The 23,597-nt window shown below is 44.2% G+C and overlaps 1 protein-coding gene across 1 annotated transcript; it reads right to left on the minus strand.

Moving 5' to 3' along the window:
• Positions 1–796: 796 nt before the first annotated feature.
• On the minus strand, positions 797–5,595 carry LOC133744508 (tricyclene synthase EBOS, chloroplastic-like). The gene is made up of 8 exons (XM_062172607.1): positions 5,549–5,595; positions 4,635–4,935; positions 4,280–4,547; positions 2,511–2,892; positions 2,037–2,255; positions 1,771–1,912; positions 1,385–1,633; positions 797–1,298 (listed from the first exon to the last, which is right to left on the minus strand). The coding sequence occupies exons 2-8, from the start codon at positions 4,776–4,778 to the stop codon at positions 990–992; spliced, it is 1,713 nt and encodes a 570-aa protein (XP_062028591.1). The 5' UTR covers positions 4,779–4,935; positions 5,549–5,595; the 3' UTR covers positions 797–989.
• Positions 5,596–23,597: the final 18,002 nt, after the last annotated feature.

Genomic DNA, 23,597 nt, shown 5'->3' on the forward strand with positions numbered 1-23,597 from the left:
ATAGAGATATCATTCATTCCAAGGAAAAATGACACTTATAATGATTTCCTCTACTCATTATTAGCCAAGCAGGTTAGGAAATACTAGTACCATCCACTATTACAATAAAGCTCACTTATTCAGCAAGCCTACACTTACCACGATTGGCATTCACAAAATTAAATTTTAACAAGAACTTCTTCGCCAATGCACTAAATTATGGTGCTCCAGAAATCTCTTTAGCTTGTTGCAAAACATAGCATAGCAGGTAAGATTTAAAAAGAAAACTTAATTCATCTTCAGCACCAAACACAAAATCAGTCTTCTTGATTACTAAGCTAGCATGAAGTTTGCTAGCATAATTAAGCCACGCCAAACAAAAGTACGATGTCTTGGACCAATCCTCTAGGAACCAAAATTTGATACAGGCCCGTCAGGCTAAATTGGGCCAAAAACCCAATAGCACCCATTTTGGGAATATTGATTTTATTATTATTATTATTATTATTATTTTTTTAATGAAAAAAGAAATTTCAAGGAGAAATCTCTATCGTAGCTAATGTGGCATATCTATGTCATTTAATGAAATTCTTTGATAGGTTAAACTTTGTGCTACATCCACATAAAGTAAGACACATATGGTACCTTAAAAAGTGGTTCAACTAACATTATTAAAAAAAATTATAAATATTAAAACATTGTGAAAAATAGATAAAGCTCTTGAGAAGAACTTAATTTAGTGCTTCCTCGTTGAGAAATATTATTGCTACACACAGACCAAGTTACATCCTTAAATCTAATAATAGCATGCATATCGATAAAATCTATTAAACAACTTGGGAAAAGAACTTAATCTTATTCTTGTCAACAAATTTATTTAACAAGACCAAATTGATGTTCTTGGAAATTTGGATAATGTGTAAACTTTAAATATGGGACTTTATTTTGAGCTAAACTAGTTGGGTTTGTTCTACTTTTTCCTCGGAAGACATGAGTAGAGCTCCATTCCATTAAACCGGTTGTACAATCACTGCTAGGATCCGGTTCTTTACTCTTTTGTCCGGGGCACCAATCCCGTCTCCATATTGGTAGATGCATTGGGCAATTCGAGCAAGGTTTGTTGCTGCTGCTACAAATTCCTTTGTGAATGGAAAAGAAGCACTACTAGCACTAAATATCAGCCCATCTTTGTTCATCTTCTTCCAACTACTCTCAATCAAATCACTTATATATCCGCGAGCAGATTCCTCATCAGAAACAACACCACTACGTTTGATGCAGGATATTGAAGTTGCAGTTTCACCTCTCTCTAGTTCCGCCTGCAACGTAGCGCATTACCAATATGTTAAAAGCTAGAGAATAGATAACAAAGATGGAGATGAAGAGCATTTAATTGAAGACAGACCTTCGAAGTAACCAAATCATTTGAGAGCCGAAAAATAAGAGACGGCCAACGCAAGAGATCATGGTGATTCTCTAAGCATTTAAGTGCTTCATTTGAGATATTTTGATTCAACAGAAAGTAGGTATGGACTAGAATGACCACCCCAGACACTGATATCCATGCATTGGCAAGATATTCTTCAAATGTTGGTGTGTACTTGTTATGACGCCACTTTGCCTCCGTTAGCCAAGATTTGCACATATCAGCCCACTGAGAATATCAATATGCAAGCAAGGTGTGAGAGCACAGGTCATCATCAACATACGACCACTGTTGAAAAAAACTTGGACAATCACAAGACTCTAAAGCTTAAATATGTTTTAAAGGAATTATATACATGTACTTACAGCTTTTGTTAGGTAAGGAAGGACGTTCACTCCTTGCTCCTTCAAAGTTTCATAAGTCATTTCATTCACAGTGTTATAGAGAGCAAGGAAACAGAGCTTCAATTGGTAGTCTGAAAGAATTTCCACAGCATTCACATCCCATCTGAATTACCACTAATTGGGATTAGTATATAGTTACATACACATAGTTTAGCTCATTATATATAAGTGTATGACTAATGACTTGCTAGTTTACGTCTAATCAAAAGATCGAACCAATTAATTACCTTTCAACAACAGATGTGAATAGCTCTAGTTCATCCAAAGTACCATAAACATCATAGACATCATCAATAGTCGTTATCAGAGCACTGACTTTAGTTATCCCTTTCCTAACATCGTTGAATTGAGGTTCAGACACTATACCAACTGACCAAAAGAACAACTCCATCAGTCTGTCTCTGCTGAAGGACAACTTCTTTGCTAACCCCGTATCCTTCCACCACCTATTTAATGGAATTGTCATTAAGGAGTCTAAGTTAGTCTGGAATATTACATACATATATAGGATCTACAAGGACCGCCTTTAGGGTTGCCAAGTGAGGCAACCACCTTGGTCGGCCCCAAATTTTTTAAGAACGCCTGCTCAATTCACCCCCTTCAAAATGCATGTTAGCTAGAGCCTGTCCTGCAAGTTAATTAATAACTAATAAAAATAGAACTGATAGGTACTAGTATAATCTATAGGTTTTATTTATCACCTTGAAATATCTTTAAAATCTCTTCGGTATGTTTGTTGCACAACATTGTAATCTAGCTTGGCAAATTCAAGTAGCACCTGATTTGCATCTGCCTTTTTACTGTATGCCTCAATATACCATCTAGCTTCTAATCTTTGCATTCTGTGGTGCAATGGCATCTCCAATGCATGACTCACTTGCTCAAATACACCTTTTACTTGAGTAATATGCAATCTGCTGAGGTTTTTAAGGTGCATGCTGGTGAATGCAAGGGCCTCATCCAAGAGGGTTTCTCCTTCAATACCAAGGAATGAAGCTTCGTATAGACTTAGCATGCCTTTGACATCTTTGCAAAGGCAATCCTTGAAGCTGCCGTCACAGTTGGTGAAATTTTTGAAAACATCTGGTGGGTAACATACAAATGCATGTTAGAATGAATTGACATGTGAACTGATCAAAAGCTAAACAGCTGTGAGGTTAACCTAATTGAGGGGGAAAAAAGGATAGAATTAGATTCTACAGTCCGATATGTTTGAATGCGACCAGAACATAGATGATTGATAAGACAATAAGAAGAATTATCTAATTAATATGAAATAAAAATTAATGGGTGAGGTTAATTTCTAGCCAATGTTGGTCTCTTTTTTCAAGATTCTATGTAGGCACTCTGCATAAATAATCAAATATATTAACTTATGAAATCATCAAATTCGCCCCTTATGTTATGGCTTGTCTCGCGAACGGTACATATATGTTAATTTCTGAATGAAAATTTTGTATCTATATTTTACCTCAACGATAACTAGTATATATGACCCAAAAGGTAATTAAAAAAAATAGTCTCTATATATTAATGAAAATAGGTTTAATCTTTCATAGAGTAAAATATATAGATCTCATTTACTTGTTGCTTGAATTCTCACAATGATAATTGCAAGAAGGTCATACATGAAAGTGGAAAATTCTATAATGTGTTAACGTATGACATGCATACAATTGCCTTAAAAGTGGTAAAATGAGTCCTCAAAATAGTAATATTAGTCCTCAAAGTGTTAACATGAGTCCTTAAAGTGGTAAATTTTCTTAGTTACCACATGAGTCCTCAAAATAGTAATATTAGTGCTCAAAGTGGTAACATGAGTCTTAAAGTGGTAAATTTTCTTAATTTACCATATGAGTCCTCAAAATAGTAACATGAGTCCTTAAAGTGGTAACATGAGTCCTTAAAGTGGTAAAAATAGTTGATGTATGAGAAATGTTAACATACCATAGCTTTACCCCATGAAAGTGCAGTAAAAATATCCATAAAATGTGAACAAAATAAATATTAACTAAGATAATACCCCAATTAATGAAGGACACCTCCTAGTCTCGTACTCACCAATTAATGAAGGACACTTCAACGTATATACTTGCAAATATCTTAATCACATGCATACATGTAATCTATTTTCTTATGTTATCACTTCAACAAATCATGGAATTGTTAAGAAAAATTTATCGTCAAAGCATTAGATTTCTCGTTTGAGTAATGAAGTTCTAAAAGTGGTAATTATATATTTGTATGTATATCATGCATTTATTATTATATTATAGAATTTTCCTTTAATATAGTATCTTTAATGTTTCTCGTGAAGATATATAGGAGCATAATATCAGACGAATTGTCTCGGTTAGGTTGAACAAGTGACATGTTGATATCCAAGTTTTTTCATCTCGCCCACCACCCAAAAAAAAAAGAAAGAAGATTTCTGGATTAATTTGTCATTAGTTAATCCCTAGCTACTTACCTTGCGTGACTTGAAACCCATACTGTCTAAGGAGCCTGAAGCTGAGAGCAATGAGGTGGAGACTTGGAGTACCCTCGTTTGTTATTTGGTCAAGATTCTTCAAAACTCTATCAAGCGCTTCTGTTATACTGGCCTCGAATCGGTGTCCCAAACCTAATCGTTGGATGTCATCAATCAATTCAAGAGTAGTCTCTAGTGACTCTGCATCAATCATATTTTTGAGATGCTCCTCCATCAACTTCCACCTATTATCTTCGTATACTTCTTCCTACAAAATCAAACATATACTAGTTAATTAATTGAGTAATATTGAAAATGATCACAATGTGCATTGGATTATAAACTTCGTACATACATGATTACGATCATCAATCTGTAACGACTGAAGAAAATCGTAACTCCAAATACTTGGCTTGTAATTTGCTGTCAGTCTTTTAACATCCAAATGTGAAGTCTGAGCAGCAGTGCTACCACTGCTCGCTAAGCATTGGGTAGACATTTGAAGTGGCTTTAGATTACTCTCTACTATAAAGGAGTGATGTTACTCGCAAGCGCACAAATCAATTACAGCACAGAAGTGCAAGAGCGAGGTCGAACCCACAGGCACTGTATGAAATAGGAAGAACTAATCGAACCGAAATTAATTTAACGCCAACCTAGTTGAAAAAAAGTTGGATGTGATTTAGCTAGACATGTAAAAATTAAAACAAAGCAAACAAATAAAGTATACCTTGATGATGAAGTAACTAAGGTATCGGATTCCACCACATTGCTCAATAAATTTCTAATAATCTAGAAATCAATCTACTCCTTGATCAAAATTTAACAATGAAGCAAACATGAAATGGCTCTAAAGTAGACTTTTCTTTGCTTCTTAATTATGAATACCAAAGCTTCGCATGTGCATAAACTTATTGAAACTACAAAAGATCAAAGTGTGTGCTAAGCATCCGATGTGAAACAAGCTCATTTGAATGACAAGAGATTAGAAGAGTTCATATTTAATATTTTACAAAGCCAAGCATGGATTAATAAAATTGACTTCCAAACTACCAAAATAACATGACAATAGAGGTGAAAGGAACAAAGATTTTATTAATTCATTTTGAAGCAAGAGTCATCGGCATGAAAAAACATAACTATGGGAATCAATAGATAATTAAATAAAACTTATTTCATAATGTGGTTTCCTCAACTTATTTAAGAAAATTAGCAATAAATATATTGAAAACATGCTTAAAACAATATAATACATCATACAAAGTGTACCTAAAGAAAAGGAAGAACAAAGATCAATAATGTGTCTATAATTCTCCTCTCTCTCGTGTTCTCTTCTATTCTCTTCAAGGTGCCTGGGCTCTATTTATAGTACAATCTTGTCTTCATTGCAACATCATCCACGTGAAATTGACTTGCCGTGTGAGATCCTGAATTTTGAAGTTGGTCGAATTTTATTTTTGAGCTTAGAAGTGGAAAGTAGAGGTCGCCACGAGTTTGCAGCATTTTTTCGGTTAATTTTTCGGGTTTCCGAGCTATTTTTAAGGAATTTTTGAAGTTTGGATAGAAATTACAATAATTGGCGATGTGGCGCATTGTTATTGGTGGATATACATTACTTGGTGATCAAGGACAGCAGCCTTACATGTTGCAATTGGGAATATGTATATCAGATGTTTGACATGTGGCAAATAATGATGGAGAGAACAACCAGATCAAGACACATGGCACCCATGTGTTGAAATGTTAGAGATGACCATTCATTCATGGACCAAAATCATAAAACTGACCCATTATGTCGGTTTACCCGACCCTAAAAATAGGCTAACCCATTTTCAGCTTTTTCCCCACAATTTTCGGAGAGAGTTTCTCTTTCTAGAACTTGTTTTTATCATATCTTTTAAATGTAAGTCCGATTTAGGACCCGTTTTCGCCTACGGATTTGTCTTGACGAACTCTTTCTATTAGTGTAAAGAAAAGTCTGATTTGGTGACTTTATTTTTGACGACTTAGGAGGCTTGATTTTGTTTTGTATCGTCCACGATTGTCGGAAATAAGGTAGGGGGATCTTGGGGAAACTTTTTATGATTGGATATTGATTTCATGTGCTTCGTGTATATGTTATTCTCGTTAATATTATGTTTGGATGATTTCTTTGATGATATTTGAATTACATGTATTAAATATACGTTGATCTATGTAAGTGCATGTTTTCATGGAGGTTGTTATTTATCAAGTGTAAAGGAGTTGGAGAGAAATTATAGTTATTTGGTGATTGTGGGAATTATCTTTTGTGTAGTTGAGTCTGAACATTGTAGGGATCAAGCTCAGGCGAGGTCGTGTGCACAATTAGGTTTAGAATATCGGCGGTATAATTGTCGATATATTTGGGTGATTTGGGCTTGGAGATCAATGTTTCAGACAAGATGACTAGCAAAAGGGGTTTTGGGGGATTTGATTGAGTCAGGGGGTTAATTTATGTAACATCCCGACCCGAATTAATAGAAGAGAAAAAAAATAAGACAACACCATCTACCAGATCCATACCTGGATCAATATTGATTGTATCCATTAAAATCTAGAAAAAATCAAAACCTTTGATTCACCAATCATGGTCACAACATGACCAATCTCTTTTCTGATGATCAAACTGTTGCCGCCGATGGTGACTCGGGAGGAAGGAAAGTAAAGAGATAGAAGCAAAGGTGGTTCTAGAGAGAGAGAGAGAGAGCGAGTCTTTCTTTGTCAAAGGGAGTGTTCCCCCGGGTTCCAGAGAGATCCCCTCTTTCTTCTTTCCGTTTTTTTTTATTCTTTCTCTTCCCCCGGTTTCTCCTACCTTCTTGATCCTTCCTAATCCACTTTATTTTTTTATTTGTTTCTGTAATTTACTAATGTCGGCAAACAAATCAAGGGTTCGTAATTTGCCACATATATTTCTTTAACATCATGTTTGGATGGACAATCAAATGATAAAATCCTTATTTGCTAAGGAACAAGGAAAAAGAAAACATTTAGATTATTTCAACCTCAAAATGACTTTCAAAATCCATTGAGATAATGAGAAAATATTCATTACGTTTTCTCATGGTCTCATGATCTTTCTTTTGCAAGAAGGACTTGTCACTAATAATTTACAAGTATTTTAATATATATATATATATATATATATATATATATATATATATATAATTTATATGTTTGGATATTTAAATCACAGTTGCAAAACTGTAAAGTACACGGTATGGGACGTGTAGGCTTGTATATTCTGATATATGGATTAACGGGTATATAAATGGAGTTGGATTGCATCATTGTTTGATATGCATGTTATAATTGAAATATATGATGGTATTATCTTTAGTCAATTATCCATGAGGAAGTTTTATATCCCTACTGAGCCGCTGGTTGAGCTCACCCCTTAACAGATTTGACAGGTATGGAATCGAGATACTAGATCAAGAAGTTCCGATATGTATATAATGTCAAATGGGTAGTGAAACTTGTGTTTCCTTTATGTTTGTTTGGAATAAAGATTAATGAGTACTAATGTACTATGTGATAAAGACTATGTAATATATGCTTCCGCTAGAATTTTGAGATCTTGTTATCTAGTTGTTAGTTCACGATTTATTTTTTTTTAATTTTTTTTTGTCACATTTTGATTATAGAAATTTTGGTTCTATAATTAAGATGTGATTCACACCTTAACTCGAGATTATAAGATTAGCTCGAGTCAGGGCGTGACAAGATGGTATCAGAGTTAACCAGAGATTAGAACCCTAGGATCTGTGGTAGATTTGAATTGTAGTGACATAGCGTAGAGCTATAAGTGTTTTGGGTATTTTGAAGTGGAGTGAATTTCGGGACGAAATTCTTTTAAGGAGGATGGATTGTGAGATCCTGAATTTTGAAGTTGGTCGAATTTTATTTTTGAGCTTAGAAGTGGAAAGTAGAGGTCGCCACGAGTTTGCAGCATTTTTTCGGTTAATTTTTCGGGTTTCCAAGCTATTTTTAAGGAATTTTTGAAGTTTGGATAGAAATTACAATAATTGACGATGTTGGACGTTGCTATTGGTGGATATGCATTACTTGGTGACCAAGGATAGCAGCCCTACATGTTGCAAGTGGGAATATGTATATCAGATGTTTGACATGTGGCAAATAATGATGGAGAGAACAACCAGATCAAGACACATGGCACCCATGTGTTGAAATGTTAGAGATGACCATTCATTCATGGACCAAAATCATAAAACTAACCCATTATGTCGGTTTACCCGACCCTAAAAATAGGCTAACCCATTTTCAGCTTTTTCCCCACAATTTTCGGAGAGTTTCTCTCTCTAGAACTTGTTTTTATAATATCTTTTAAACCGTAAGTCCAATTTAGGACCCGTTTTCGCCTACGGATTCGTCTTGACGAGCTCTTTCTATTAGTGTAAAGAAAAGTCTGATTTGGTGACTTTATTTTTGACGACTTAGGAGGCTTGATTTTGTTTTGTATAGTCCACGATTGTCGGAAATAAGGTAGGGGGATCTCGGGGAAACTTTTTATGATTGGATATTGATTTCATGTGCTTCGTGTATATGTTATTCTCGTTAATATTATGTTTGGATGATTTCTTTGATGATATTTGAATTACATGTATTAAATATACATTGATCTATGTAAGTGCATGTTTTCATGGAGGTTGTTATTTATCAAGTGTAAAGGAGTTGGGGAGAAATTATAGTTATTTGGTGATTGTGGGAATTATCTTTTGTGTGGTTGAGTCTGAACATTGTAGGGATCAAGCTCAGGCGAGCCCGTGTGCACAATTAGGTTTAGAATATCAGCGGTATAATTGTCGATATATTTGGGTGATTTGGGCTTGGAGATCAATGTTTCGGACAAGATGACTAGCAAAAGGGGTTTTGGGGGATTTGATTGAGTCAGGGGGTTAATTTATATGTTTGGATATTTAAGTCACAGTTGCAAAACTGTAAAGTACACGGTATGGGACGTGTAGGCTTGCATATTTTGATATATGGATTAACGGGTATATAAATGGAGTTGGATTGCATCATTGTTTTATATGCATGTTATAATTGAAATATATGATGGTATTATCTTTGGTCAATTATCCATGAGGAAGTTTTATATCCCTACTGAGCCGCTGGTTGAGCTCACCCCTTAATAGATTTTGCAGGTATGGAATCGAGATACTAGAGCAAGAAGTTCCGATATGTATATAATGTCAAATGGGTTGTGAAACTTGTGTTTCCTTTATGTTTGTTTGGAATAAAGAATGAGTACTAATGTACTATGTGATAAAGACTATGTAATATATGCTTCCGCTGGAATTTTGAGATCTTGTTATCTAGTTGTTAGTTCACGATTTATTTGTTTTTAATTTTTTTGTCACATTTTGATTATAGAAATTTTGGTTCTATAATTAAGATGTGATTCACACCTTAACTCGAGATTATAAGATTAGCTCGAGTCAGGGCATGACATGCCGCCTTGATCTTCATTGCAACATCATCCATGTGAAATTGACTTGCCTTCGGTCCAAATTCTCAAGCTTTGATGGCTTATGTCTTTAAACATAGACTAGACATGAACCTTTCTCTTTCTCAATTGCTATATTGATTACGACATTTTTTACACTTATTTTCCATCTGCAAGGGCAACAATGTACGTATAACATTTCAAAGATTGAAGAGTTGGTCCCCAGGTTCATGCATGCAAGCGTGTCTCACACATATTCCATGTGGAAGAGCAACAAACTATGTACAATAATTGATGTCCAAGATGAATACCAACACAACACAATTAATGGCATGGAAAGCATTCCATCAATTTAAAATGTGCATATGGAGGCTACACGTGCTACTGAAACAATAAGAAATTGTGTTGCGCTTATTCATCTAATGAAAGGGAAAATGACTAATGTTAAAACAAGGACTCTCTTCATCCTTCCTTTTCTTCGTCCTTTCTCTTCTCCAGACAGTTTTTGACCCGCCACAACCTACAATTTTATGAAAACACCATATCAAAACCGTTGTAAGTTCTTACGGAAACTTCATTTGGGGACATGGCTTACAGATTACATACCTCGTGGCTTGATCGTCGTTTGATCTTTGTTGGGCAGAGCCAAGAAGAAACTAGATGCAGCAAATAAAATGTTTGTTGAGGCCTAGAACAACCTAATTGGAATTGCCTTAAAGAACTGAACCCACCATATATAGAAGTTAAAATAGGGGCTGAACTACTCTAGTAGTAGAAGGGGTCCAGACCCCCCAAAGATTTTCTCAAACACAATCTAATGCAATTAATACTCATTAACTCCCAGAGAACTAGAAGGAAATTTGATGCAATTAACTAGATTGGACCCCTCCCACCAATCTGAATCCATGCAAGGGCAAATGGAGAAAATTAATAAAGTTATTGGCTGGTAAGCATCGACAAGTAATGAACCAGCCAAAATTTAAAGAAAAGTTATGAAATATATCAAAAAGGAAAAATTTTACTTAACTGATTATACTTCTAAGTATTATTTTCAAGTTTTCTATTTTGATTTCTTATTTGGACCCCACCAAACTTTAACTTCTAGTTATTACTAACATGACTCGAAATGAAAAAAATGAAAATACCTAGCGCTCTGCTAGGGTTGGGAGAGCGCTACTCTTCGCCTCTCTGTACCTTACTCCATCAACGATGGAGCAAAATTCTGGCGTCGATACCTTGGCGCACGGCTCATACCATGTCGCCTGATAGGTCGCGGTTCGTAATCTTGCCGGCGACGACCTCCTTTTCTCAGACGCTATTTGATCATGCCGGTTCTTTTCTGAGGATGGAAGCGACTGCGGTGTATACCTGAACTGGGATGGCACTGAGAGTTCGTCATCTTCATCCAATCCGAGCTCGACTGAAATCGGAGGAAAGTGGTTCAGATTTGGTAGCGCTGTGGCAGAAGTTGGTGGCTCGATTTTGGCCGGTGGCAATTTCTTCCCTTCAGACCCATTCTGATCGTGTCTCTGTTCAATGGGGAGATGCAATGGCTACGTTGCCTTCTCGGATCAGGAAGGTCCCGAGAGTCGGGCGTCTTCGGATATCTCAGGCACGGCTCAAGTCGACTTTTTCGATCCCGTTTCCCAGTGCGTTGTAGCGGCGATCGGAGTGGAGTAGCACATGGGCTTTGGGCTGGACCTGCGCTACATCTGGTGGAGGCGTATTGGTGGGACCGGGTTGTGCCTTCTCCGACGACGGGCGGTGGAGCAGCTGTCGGAGCCGTGATCAAGGGTGGTGCCCAGAGAGGCGTTGGGTGCCCAAAGTAGACCCTGGTGGGCCTGGACCTCTATTCTGTTGGGTTAGTTACATTGGGCTTTGGGCTGGGTCTTCCTTCTTGGGGCTTGGCAGCTGGTGAATGAGCCCGAAGCTGTTAGGGTTCGCATTTGGGATCCGGGAGACTCTTTTTGGGCCCTACATTTATCTGCATGTTGAAATTGCTTCTTTGGTTACTTAGGTAGAAGATTGCCCTCTATTCAGTGCATTATTTTGCGTGGAGTAGGCAAAGTCAGTCACATTACTGGCGGTTACCTTGATAGAAGGTTACCCTCTATTCGACGTATTTCTTTGCGTGGAAGTATGGTTGACCATACTATTGGTACCATTTTACATAGCCCAGACTCTGTCTGGTGCCTCATCAAATGCTTAATTGCATCCCTTCGTACCCTTGCTAGGTTTTATTTCCGATGCTTTATTGCATCTAGTATTTATCTTGCTATTTTATTTTTTGATGTAGTTTCTACATCTATAAGTTGTAATTTTTCTTATGGTTATTATTAATAAAATGGTTGACTATTACTCTAAAAAAAAAAAAACTTTAACTTCTAGTTCCGCTAACTGAGTTAATTACGGATAACCATTAGCTTTTGATTCAGACTTCTTTTTTTCTATCTGGGTTCAATTGAATTTTTTTTTATTGCATTTGTATTTGGGTGATTCTGGTTGGACCTCTAACTTTTTTCAATTATTAATAGACTTTGTCAAATCATATGAAAAGACAAATAAGGACAAAGAGAGAAAAATAGAAAAGAAAAAAAAAACAAATACTCTTCTTACCTCCCCAAATATAACATTCAATTAATTTTTTTTTTCCGGAATTTCCTTATATTGCCTATGTAGTTTTATAATTTACAAAAAATAATTAAGTAAAAATAGTAATTATCATTTAGGGCTAAATACTAGTTAGTACCCTGTGGTTTAGGTCCAAAATCAATTCAGTCCCTGGACTTCTAATTTCATCAAAAACACCCCTGCACTTTCAATTTTGATCTAATAGGTCCAATTCGTTAATATTCTTTCAAATAGTTGGATTATTTGTTGAAAAACTAATTATTTTTAATAGTAGGACTCACTCCTAAATTGACTATGCAGACCACCTCGACACCACATCATAAAACATAGGCCATATATGAGCCACATTAACAAGTTAAATAACTCAATTGTCGGAAAACTAACAAATTGGACCTATTAGATCAAAATTGAAAGTGCAGGGGTGTTTTTGATGAAATTAGAAGTTCAGGGACTGAATTGATTTTGGACCTAAACCACAGGGTAGTAATTTGTATTTAGCCCTATCATTTAACATAAAAGTAAATTCAAAACAATCTGATATAAAATTTCCTTAAACTAAATTCATTCAATATTATGATATAGTTATGAGAAAAGTTCAGTCACCGTCCCCAAACTATGCTGCCAAGGCCAATTTGATACCCGAACTCTCAAAAGTATCAATGTGATACCCAAACACGTATTTTGACATCAACGTGATACTTCCGTCAAAAATTCCTAACGGCTCCGTTATTTGATGATGTGGCAAGCACGTGGAGACAAAAAAAGAAATTAAATGACCAACTTACCCTTTTGTTTTTGTTAATTCATTTTTATTTTTATTTTTCTTTTCATTTCTTCTTCTTCTTCTTCTTCTGTTCTAACTAAACCGCCGCACCTCCGAAGCAAGCTCCGCCACCAGCCACCAACCACTCACCCCAAAATGAATTCTGATTTCGGCCTCGAACGTGAGCTCGGCCCCGACCACAGTTACCGCCCCCAACATCAAGAATATCACATTACATGCAAATGCAGCAATTTGACAACTTCTAATCCAATTCAAATTGAGAAAACAAGAACAAACAAAAGGCCATCCCACCACAATCACCATGACTAACGGTAGCGGGGGAAACGCTGAAGAGCAGGCAGACCATCCCGCCGTCCCCCAACCTCCCGACCCAGCAGTAGGCGTTAACCGCGCACTATTCATAACCCCGGCCAACCCCGGCGGTGAGGCAAATCCGAGCAGCAGCCGCCCGCCGGGTCAAGATCTCGTCACTATGTACGAGCTAGCACTGGCGGATCTTCACAAGGCAAACAAGGAACGTGAGGCGGAGCACAAGGAAAAGGCTAAAGCCCAGCGGCAGGTGGCTACGCTCATGACACGTTTCGAGGAATTAAAAAAGACGCTGGCGGCCGCCCGCCCAGCACAGAGCGAGCAGTCACATAGCACCAGGCATAGCCGACCCGGCACCGGAACGTTGGGACCAGGGCCGGTCATACAGATGCAGGTACCGCTGAACCTTCCCGAGTTATTGGGAATGGGACCACCGCCCATACCCCAACCCATGTTAGAACAAGAGGTGGAATCACTCCCGCACACCAACCACTCGGAGGCTAGGGCAAGGACCGAGAATATTCCGCCTGTGCCAAGGCGCAGGCTGTCCCAGCGGGTTGTTCAGGCTGATTCCACCAACGATGCAACCGCCCAGATATTGGAAAGAATGCACCAGCTGGAGCAGAGGTTGATCCGGGCGGAGTCGGGCGTCCCAGCGCCAACTCAGAATCCGCTCTTCGCTTCCAGACCCGGGCCCTTCACCGCTGCCATTCTGCAGGCTGTCAGACCGGCATATGCAAAAACCCCAAAGATGGCGCATTACGGTGAAATGTCTGATCCATTCGTCCACATGGACTTCTTCAAGAAGGTCACCAACAACAAGGGGTTCGACGACGCCACCTTGTGCCACGTGTTCAGCGAAACATTGGATGGCGAGGCAATGAACTGGTTCTTTGAGTGTCCGCCGGGGTATGTCAGTTCATTCAATGCACTATCCCATGCTTTCCTCTCCCGGTTCATCTTATTATCCGCTGGTCATCACAACACAAGTCAGCTGTTCAGCGTCAAGCAGGGAGAGGACGAGTCACTGAAGGCCTTCGTCACAAGGTGGCGGGCGGCAGAATCTCAGTGCCGTGACCTAGACAAAACGATGGCATCAGCGGCCTTCAGGAAGGGACTGCTCAAGGGACCGTTCCTCTATCACCTCAACTACAATCATCCCAATGCGACGTATGACCACGTCATGAGTGAGGCGGTCATTCACGCCCAGGCAGAATTCATCACATACGGAGAAACCCCACCGCCACCATTAACACCAAAATCAACACAGCCATCTTCCAGTCATCAGGAAACCGCTAGCAAGACCCCCTCAGCACCATCAACTGACAAGAAAAGGGAGTGGCAACAGGGCCACCACCAGAGCAAGCGGCAGAAGGACCAGCATTACCATAAGGGCAACCGCCCAACCCATGGGGATAACCGCAACAAGCAGGCGGAGTCCTCGCAGCGGTATGCAGTTTTCACGGTCCTGACTGCCTCATATGAAGACATCTACAATCAGTGCAAGGATCAGATCCCACCGCCACCCCCTCCAAAATACCCAAAAACAGGCAAACCCAGGAACACCGGCAAGTGGTGCAAATACCACGAGGACAGCGGCCACAATACCAATAGCTGCAATGCTCTCAAAACGGCCATCGAGACCTTGTACCGTGACGGCAAGTTGGAGCAGTTCAAGGTGCGTCAACCACCACCGGTAATTGCCAACGTTGAGACCTTGGGCCGCATCAACACCATCGATGGCGGTGCTCCAATCACCAGCATGTCTCATAGGGCAAGGAAGCGCTATGCACGCGCTAATCACCCGAAGGAAGTCTGCAACATCCGCTACGAAAGATCCGCCAAGCTCCCAAAATCAGGTTGGGAACCTATCACCTTTTCGGAGGAGGAAGAGCGCGGAGTGCATTTACCCCATGACGACCCATTCTTGGTCGATGCCATTCTGGGCAAATTCTCGGTGGGGAGAATTTTGGTAGATAGCGGGTCCGTTGTCAACGTCATCTTCAATGGTTGCTACGACCATCTCAAGCGGAACAAAAAACTACTCCAGGATCACGAGCCACTGCTCAGCTTCTCCGGTGACGTCACACAACCGCTGGGGTCAGATTACATGCGGCTGGTTATTGGCACTAGCCCCTGCATGGCGGAGGTACATACAGAATTCATTATTGTCGACTGCTTCAGTTCGTACAACGCCATCATTGGTCGACCAGCGCTTAACAAGCTCAAGTGCATCATTGCCGGGTACATGCTTCTCATGAAGTTCCCCACACCCAACGGCACGGGCTGTGTCAGGGGAAGCCAACAGCTGGCACGAGAATGTTACTCAACGACTATAGCGCGGTCGACGCGCCGCCATGAAATTCTGACAGTGGGTAGTGAGGCACCGCCACCAAACATCTTTGAGGATCCTAGGGATGAGGAGGAGAAGTATGTACGGAAGGAGCCGGTCGACCCTGACACGTCGCTAAAGGTTGTCTGCCTCTCGGACGAACACCCTGAGCGGACAGTCCGCATAGGCGCCCATCTCAACCCAGAGGTGGAGGCAGAACTCACTCAGTTCCTACGTGATAATGCCGCCGTCTTTGCATGGTCATACGCGGACATGCCAGGTATCTCTCCTGAAATTATCACTCATAAACTGACCATCAAACCCTCCTTTTATCCCATCAAGCAGAAGCGAAGGGCCTTTGATGAGGAAAAATACCGGGCAATCAGAGAGGAGGTTGCCAAACTCCAGGACATTGGGTTCATCCGCCAAGTCATCTATCCCCAGTGGATCTCAAACCTGGTAATGGTCAAAAAGGCCAGCGGCAAGTGGCGGATGTGTGTCGACTTCAAAAATCTCAACAAGGCATGCCCAAAGGATAGTTTCCCGCTACCTCGTATCGATCAGCTAGTCGATGCAACTGCCGGATATGAGCTCCTCAGCATGATGGACGCTTTCTCCGGATACAATCAGATCAAGATGCACCCCAGCGACCAGGAATGCACCACCTTCACCACCGACAAAGGCCTCTACTGCTACAATGTCATGCCTTTCGGTCTGAAGAACGCCGGTGCAACTTACCAGCGGTTGATGAACGCCATGTTCGCTGAGCATCTGGGAAAAATCATCGAGGTCTACGTGGACGACATGCTAGTCAAGAGCGTAAGGGCCAGCGGACATGTGGCAAACCTCAAGGTCATAGTAACCATTCTCTTGGCCTACGGCATGCGCCTCAACCCAGAGAAGTGTTTCTTTGCGGTCACCGCAAGCAAATTCCTGGGCTACATCGTCAGCGAGCGAGGCATCGAGGCTAATCCGGACAAGGTCCAGGCCATCCTTGACCTGGCAGACCCTGAATATAAGGTACACGTCCAGTGCCTCCAGGGCAAGTTAACCGCCCTTTCTCGGTTCATCTCTCGACTCACTGATAAGTGCGCCCCATTCTTCAAACTCCTCAAAACAACGCATAAGAAGGTCATCAACTGGAACCCAGAGTGCCAGGCGGCGTTCCAGGGCTTAAAGGAATACCTGGCGGCAGTCCCTCTCCTTTCTGTTCCTGTGCAAGGAGAAACACTATTCATCTACCTGGCGGTTTCGGCATCGGCGGTAAGTTGCGCCATTGTCCGGCGGGAAGGCCAAGATGAGCTTCCAGTGTTTTACGCCGGCAGAGGCATGAACGGAGCAGAAACAAGATATCCACCCTTGGAGCAACTGGCCCTCGCACTTATCGTTGCTGCCAGACGCCTCCGGCAATACTTCCAGGCTCACACGATCCATGTGTTAACCAATCAGCCGCTGCGGCAAGTGATGCAGAACCCTGAGCACTCGGGGCGCCTCAGCAAGTGGGCCATTGAGCTCAGCGAGTTCGACATAGATTACAGGCCAAGAACCGCCATGAAAGGCCAGGCAGTGGCGGACTTCATCGCTGAGCTAACCGAGCGACAGCCGGAGCCCGGTGTTGAGACAAGGCCCGGAACAGAAATGGTGACCGTTGAGGAGGTAGCCCCCCCACAGTCAGATTGGAACCTGCATGTGGACGGCTCCGCCAGCGCCAAGGCCAGCGGCGCCGGAATCATCTTAACAGGACCCGGGGGACTGAACGCGGAATATGCGTTAAAATTCAACTTCAAAGCTTCAAACAACATGGCGGAGTACGAGGCACTCATCGCCGGTCTACTCCTCGCCATTGACTCGGGGGCTGACAGCGTCAACATATTCAGCGACTCCCAGCTAGTCGTTAACCAGGTCAACGACAGCTTCCAAGCCAAGGACCAGCAGTTAGCGGCATATTTGGGGTACGTCAAAACGTTGCTAAAAAAGTTCAAATTTCACAACATCACACAAATCCCCAGGGAAAAGAACGCCAAGGCTGATTCACTGGCGAGACTGGCAACCGCCCAGCCACATCAGAGTCCAGCGGACACAAGGGTAGAATACCTTGACAAGCCAAGCATCACAAAGACCCTGGCGGAGATCTTCAACATTGAAGTCAACTCCAGCTGGATGGACGAGATCATTGCATATAAGCGCAACGGCACATTGCCAGAGGATAAGATCCAGGCAAGACAGCTCAGGCAGAGAGCAACCCGCTACAACATTCAGAATGGCAAGCTGTACCGTCAGGGGTTCACCTACCCCAACCTCCGCTGCCTAACCCCAGAGGAGGGAAAGATCGTCCTGGCGGAAATCCACGGCGGAGAATGTGGAAACCACTCAGGTGCCAGATCATTGGCCAACCGCACATTGCGACAGGGCTACTTATGGCCCACACTGGGTGATGACGCCCGGAAAATTTCAAGGTCTTGCCACAAATGCCAACAGTTCGCGGATCTCCCACATGCACCGACGGAACCTCTGTCAGTCATCATCGGCCCTTGGGTTCACTCCACGTGGGGCCTCGATTTGATGGGAAAATTCTAAACCGCCAAGGGCCAATTCAAGTACATCATTGTAGCCATCGACTACAACAGCAAATGGATAGAGGCGGAGCCACTAACGGCAATTACTACCGCCAAGGTCATTCGCTTCCTCTGGAAGAACATCTACTGCCGCTATGGTGTCCCACACACAATCATTACAGACAACGGTACACAGTTCAACAACAGGGAACTCATATCGTTCACCGCCAACTTGGGCACCAAGTTAAGTTTTGCATCTGTCGCCCATCCCCAAACCAACGGCCAGGTCGAAGCAGCAAACAAGATAATCAAGAAGCTGCTAAAAAAGAAGCTCGACAGCGCCAATGGTTTATGGGCGGAGAAGCTTCCAGAAGTCCTATGGGCCATCCGGACGACTCCAACTACCGCCACCGGCGAAACTCCTTTCTGCATGATGTTCGGCACAGAGGCGGTCCTACCTATTGAAGTAACTCAGCCTACCGCTAGGGTCGAGGGCTACTGCCCAGACACCAACGGCGACGGCATCAACCTGGACAGGGACCTCCTAGAAGAAAAAAGACTCAAGGCCCATTTGCGCAACTTGCAAAACAAAAGGCTGGTATCGCGTTTCTATAACGCCAGAGTCAAAGCCCGGAACCTCCAACTGGGGGACTGGGTAATGAAAGAAGTCATTCCACCACCAACAAAGCTCCGCCCAACTTGGGAAGGCCCATACAACATTGTGGAAGTCGTGAGCCCAGGCACCTTCTACTTAATGGACACGGATGGCGTCAAATCGGCCCACCCTTGGAATACTGAACACCTTCGGTATTATTACAAATAGTCAGACCGCTACCCAGGAGCATCTTGACTTAGCTAAATTTTTGTTTAATGTTTAGCTAAGGAAAGCTACCCGACGGGTACTACCCCACTTTTGTACGCTGATCAATCAGCTATCAATGAAACGAGGAATTATTCAAACCATTGTTACCAAGTCTAGCACTGAGGGCAACTGGCAACGCCAGCGATCGTCAGCGGACCTCGTCCGCTACGAGGTGCACTTGGACCAATTTTAATTCCTTTAATGTGTCATTGATTGACAAAAGCAAAATGTAACTCAAAGTACTAACGGTACAAACACATGGGGCAAACACGAACTCAAAATTTCATATTATTCAGCAAAACATTACACCTTTGACATCTTCTGCTTCGGCAGGCGGCGGCACGACCGCTCGACTCGTCTGATCGGATCCTCGCGCTGTCGGACTTGGAGTCTCGATGGTGCCATCCGCACGGGTGTGCGCCGCCAGGAAACCAGCGCGCGACACCTCCGATGGGGTGGGGTTGGGAGTCTGCTGGGACCCTTCCGCCGGATGCGCACCACTTTCCCCGCTACCTGACTGGGCACCTCCCGCTGGAGCGGCCACGCCGTCTCTCTCCGTGGGGGTACTCTTGGCTGGCGGCGCATCGGGCTGCGACGCTTTGGCGAAGTCGATGGCACCCTTCCGCTTCAGCATATCTATGTTTGCCAGGGCCCCGGCCTTCGCCGACTCGGTCATCGCCTTCTTAAACTCCGCAGACCGCTTGAATGCTTCGACAGCAGCTGCCGCAGCGGTATTCCCTTCAGCTCTCAGACGAGCAACCTCACCTTCTAACCGCTTCAACTCCGTCACCCTGGCGGCGGACTCCCGCTGTACGATAATAAGTTTTTTGTCCTTGGCGGCAATCCGCTCCTCCAGCAACGCAACGTCCCGCTCCAACTTGGAGACGCGGTCATTCCTCTCCAAGTCACGCTCGATGGCCACGCGAAGCTTACCGCGGGCATCGGCAAGGTCACACTCTGCCTTAGCCAGGCGCCGCTCTGCCTCTGCCAGCTTCTCCTTCTCCTCCGCCAACTCCCTCTGGAGACCTTGAATTTCCTCCCGCAGCTCCCCCTCGACCATGGGCTGCTTCGACGCCGCCACAAACATGTCGTGCAGTCCCGCAGATATTTGCCCAAACGCCAGGTTGAAGGGCGATTGGTCAATTGCTGTCGGGCGTGAGATACCCGCTAGGCCGCCGAACCCTAGCCGTTCGCATAGGTGGAAGAGAAATTCCCGCTCCCCATCTGTCATGAACGGTGCGTACTCGGCAAACGAGTCTAGCTCGCTGGCGACAGGCTCTTCTCCCTCCCCCACAACAGTCTTCGACGGAGCTCCTCGGGCCCTCTTCTGTCGGCGCGAGCCGATCACCTCCACGTCCTCCCCCTCTTCCTCGTCAGGGGAGTCGGCCTGCCGACGTTTTCTCTCCGGCGCCCTCTGGTTCCCGGCGGCAGTCTTCGTCACCCTCACCGGCGGTTCCTCCCTTGCTGCAATGACAGTATCCGCCGGCGGCACCACCTTTTCCTTTTGGGGGCCACGCCTGTTGGCTGGCATCCGATCTTTCTGCTGCCCAGCCGCAGCGCCTCCCTTCTTCCCGCCAGCCACTGGGACCCCCGCCTGCACTACCGGCAGGCCATCCTCACCAAGATGGGAGTGGTGCGGCATTGGCAGCACTACCGGAACCTCCGACTGGCTCAGCGCCAGTGTCTCGGGGTTCACCAGCGTCTGTTGGGCCGCCAGCCCCTCGGCGTACATGGTCTCCAGAAAATTGTCCACCTCGGCGCGGTCCATTGCTTTTTCGAAAGCGTCGCGGCTCGACTTATTTCCTGGCGGAGTTTCTGGGAAAATATACATAAGCTAGTCAGTCTCGGCTACTTATTACAAAGGAAACATCGGTCTGACGGAAATTTCTTACCAACGGAGCGAGTAAGTTTCTGGTCGACTAGCAACTCCCAGCCAGTCAGAAGTCTAAAGTCCAGCAGGTTACGGTTCCGCCAACAGCCTCTGATACGAGCAATGCGACACTCCTCCTCCCGCGTTAGGTTGTACCGCAGTCCCGCTGCACAAACACAAGTGGATTAGTAAGAATACAAAGCCTTCAAGATAAAAACCCCACCGGCTACCGCCAGCGGAAAATGGTCACCAACCTCGGATAGGTTGGAATTCCGACTTAATCCTAAACGTCGGCCCTTCTTCGTTCGCTCCAGCCTGGTACTCCCATCCCTCCGTGGCGACACAGAAGGTCCCCCGCCAATAGGACATTGAATCCCTTAGGTTTTCTATCAGCTTCGGTGCTCCCTGACGGCGGCTCAGGTTCACTTGCCCTCTGCAACCCTGGCGCTTCACGTACACCAGCTCGTAGAAGTGAAGCACTTCCGCCACGGTAGGCCCCTCGCACCCGGACAACCGCCACAAGGAGTTCATCGCCAGCAGCAGACGCCACATGTTGGGACAAACCTGACCGAACACAAGGCCGAATTCACACACCAGGATTTGCAGATTCGGCACCAGCGGTAATGTCACTCCTTGGCGGAGTATCGCTTCGTGAACGGCCGCAAATCCCACCGGGAGAATTGACGCCTTATCATCCGCAGTCGGCGGGCGCAGCTTCACAGAGCCCGGCAGCCGGAACGTCCGCTTCATCTTGCTAACAGCGGTGAGAGTCATCCGCCCTCCCGCCTCGTCGACGGGGGTGCCATCCCGGAGGAACCACGCGGACTCAGCGTCCTCCCCCGCTGTTTCCTCATCCCCAGCGGATCCGCTGGCGGCACTGTTGCTCGCCAAGCGCTCGTCGCGCCTAGCTTTGGCCGCCGCCACCTCACCCGCCTTAGAGCTCTCCGGACGTGACGTACGACCCATGGCTATTGCCCAAGGTATGGTCTGTAGCGGCTCAACCTCTAGCGGTTCCGGCAGTGAGGTTCCTGCATGGGCAGACGGACGCAACGAGTCAATAAATATCTTATCCGCCGCGCTGAACGACACGTCAGACCCGGAATCCTCACTGCTCGATATCTCTATGACGTTAGCCATCCCAAACCCTAAAACCCACACCAGTTAGCACAAGCACAGATCTAGCCTATTCTTACATCAGTTATCGACAAGAACATCAGTCACAGTTTACCCAGAAATCACAAAAACAGGAACAAATAACCAACAAACACTGAACCCAGATTCGACCATCTAGCAAACCCAGAAATCCCAACTGTCAAAAACACCAAAACCCATCCCCCAAAGCCCACTTTACACACTCAGAACACCCCAAATTCACAAAACCCAGAAAACTGACAACAACAAGTACATAGAAATTCAATGGAACAGGGATAAGATTCAGAGAACCAACCTTACTGATGAAACCTTTGCTGTGATTGCAAGCGCTTGTCCTCACCAATAGAAACCTTGTTCCCAAGACCGGGTGACTCCACAGCTTTCGCCCCGCAGGACTCTATTCGCAAATCGCAGAGAGCTTGAAGACGACGACTCGGGTTTGAAGTTTTCACAAAGTGTCAAATCTCGCTAAGGTTCCCCCCCCTTTTATGTCAACATCAACGCGTTCTAGGCCGTCCGCTAAAATAAGACATCACACACCAGCCGTACACGTGTCACCACTTTTCACTTACTCTCCGGATTAACCGAGGCGTCGCCTCGGTTACGAAATCCATCATTACTATCATTAATGGCGAGAAGACGGCTACGCTTAGGGGACAGGCCTGCGCACGCTAACCCTCTACGGGTTCAACACGTGTCAACCACCACCGGACGAAGCGTCTGGTGGGAGCAACCATTTGGGAAGAGTTCCCCAATCGTCCGAAGTCTCCGCTGAGCGAAACCCCGCCAGCGGAACTTTTCCCTTGTCATCTGCCAAGTGACGAAGTCTCCGCTGAGCGAAACCCCGCCAGCGGAACTTTTCCCTTGTCATCTGCCAAGTGACGAAGTTTCCGCTGAGCGAAACCCCGCCAGCGGAACTTCTCACTTGTCGTCTGCCAAGTGACGAAGTCTCCGCTGAGCGAAACCCCGCCAGCGGAACTTCTCACTTGTCCTCTGCCAAGTGACGAAGTCTCCGCTGAGCGAAACCTCGCCAGCGGAACTTCTCACTTGTCTTCTGCCAAGTGACGAAGTTTCCGCTGAGCGAAACCCCGCCAGCGGAACTTCTCACTTGTCGTCTGCCAAGTGACGAAGTCTCCGCTGAGCGAAACCCCGCCAGCGGAACTTCTCACTTGTCCTCTGCCAAGTGACGAAGTCTCCGCTGAGCGAAACCCCGCCAGCGGAACTTCTCACTTGTCTTCTGCCAAGTGACGAAGTCTCCGCTGAGCGAAACCCCGCCAGCGGAACTTCTCACTTGTCGTCTGCCAAGTGACGAAGTCTCCGCTGAGCGAAACCCCG

Source organism: Rosa rugosa, chromosome 1 (genome assembly GCF_958449725.1).
Source record: "Rosa rugosa chromosome 1, drRosRugo1.1, whole genome shotgun sequence".
NCBI lineage: Eukaryota > Viridiplantae > Streptophyta > Magnoliopsida > Rosales > Rosaceae > Rosa > Rosa rugosa.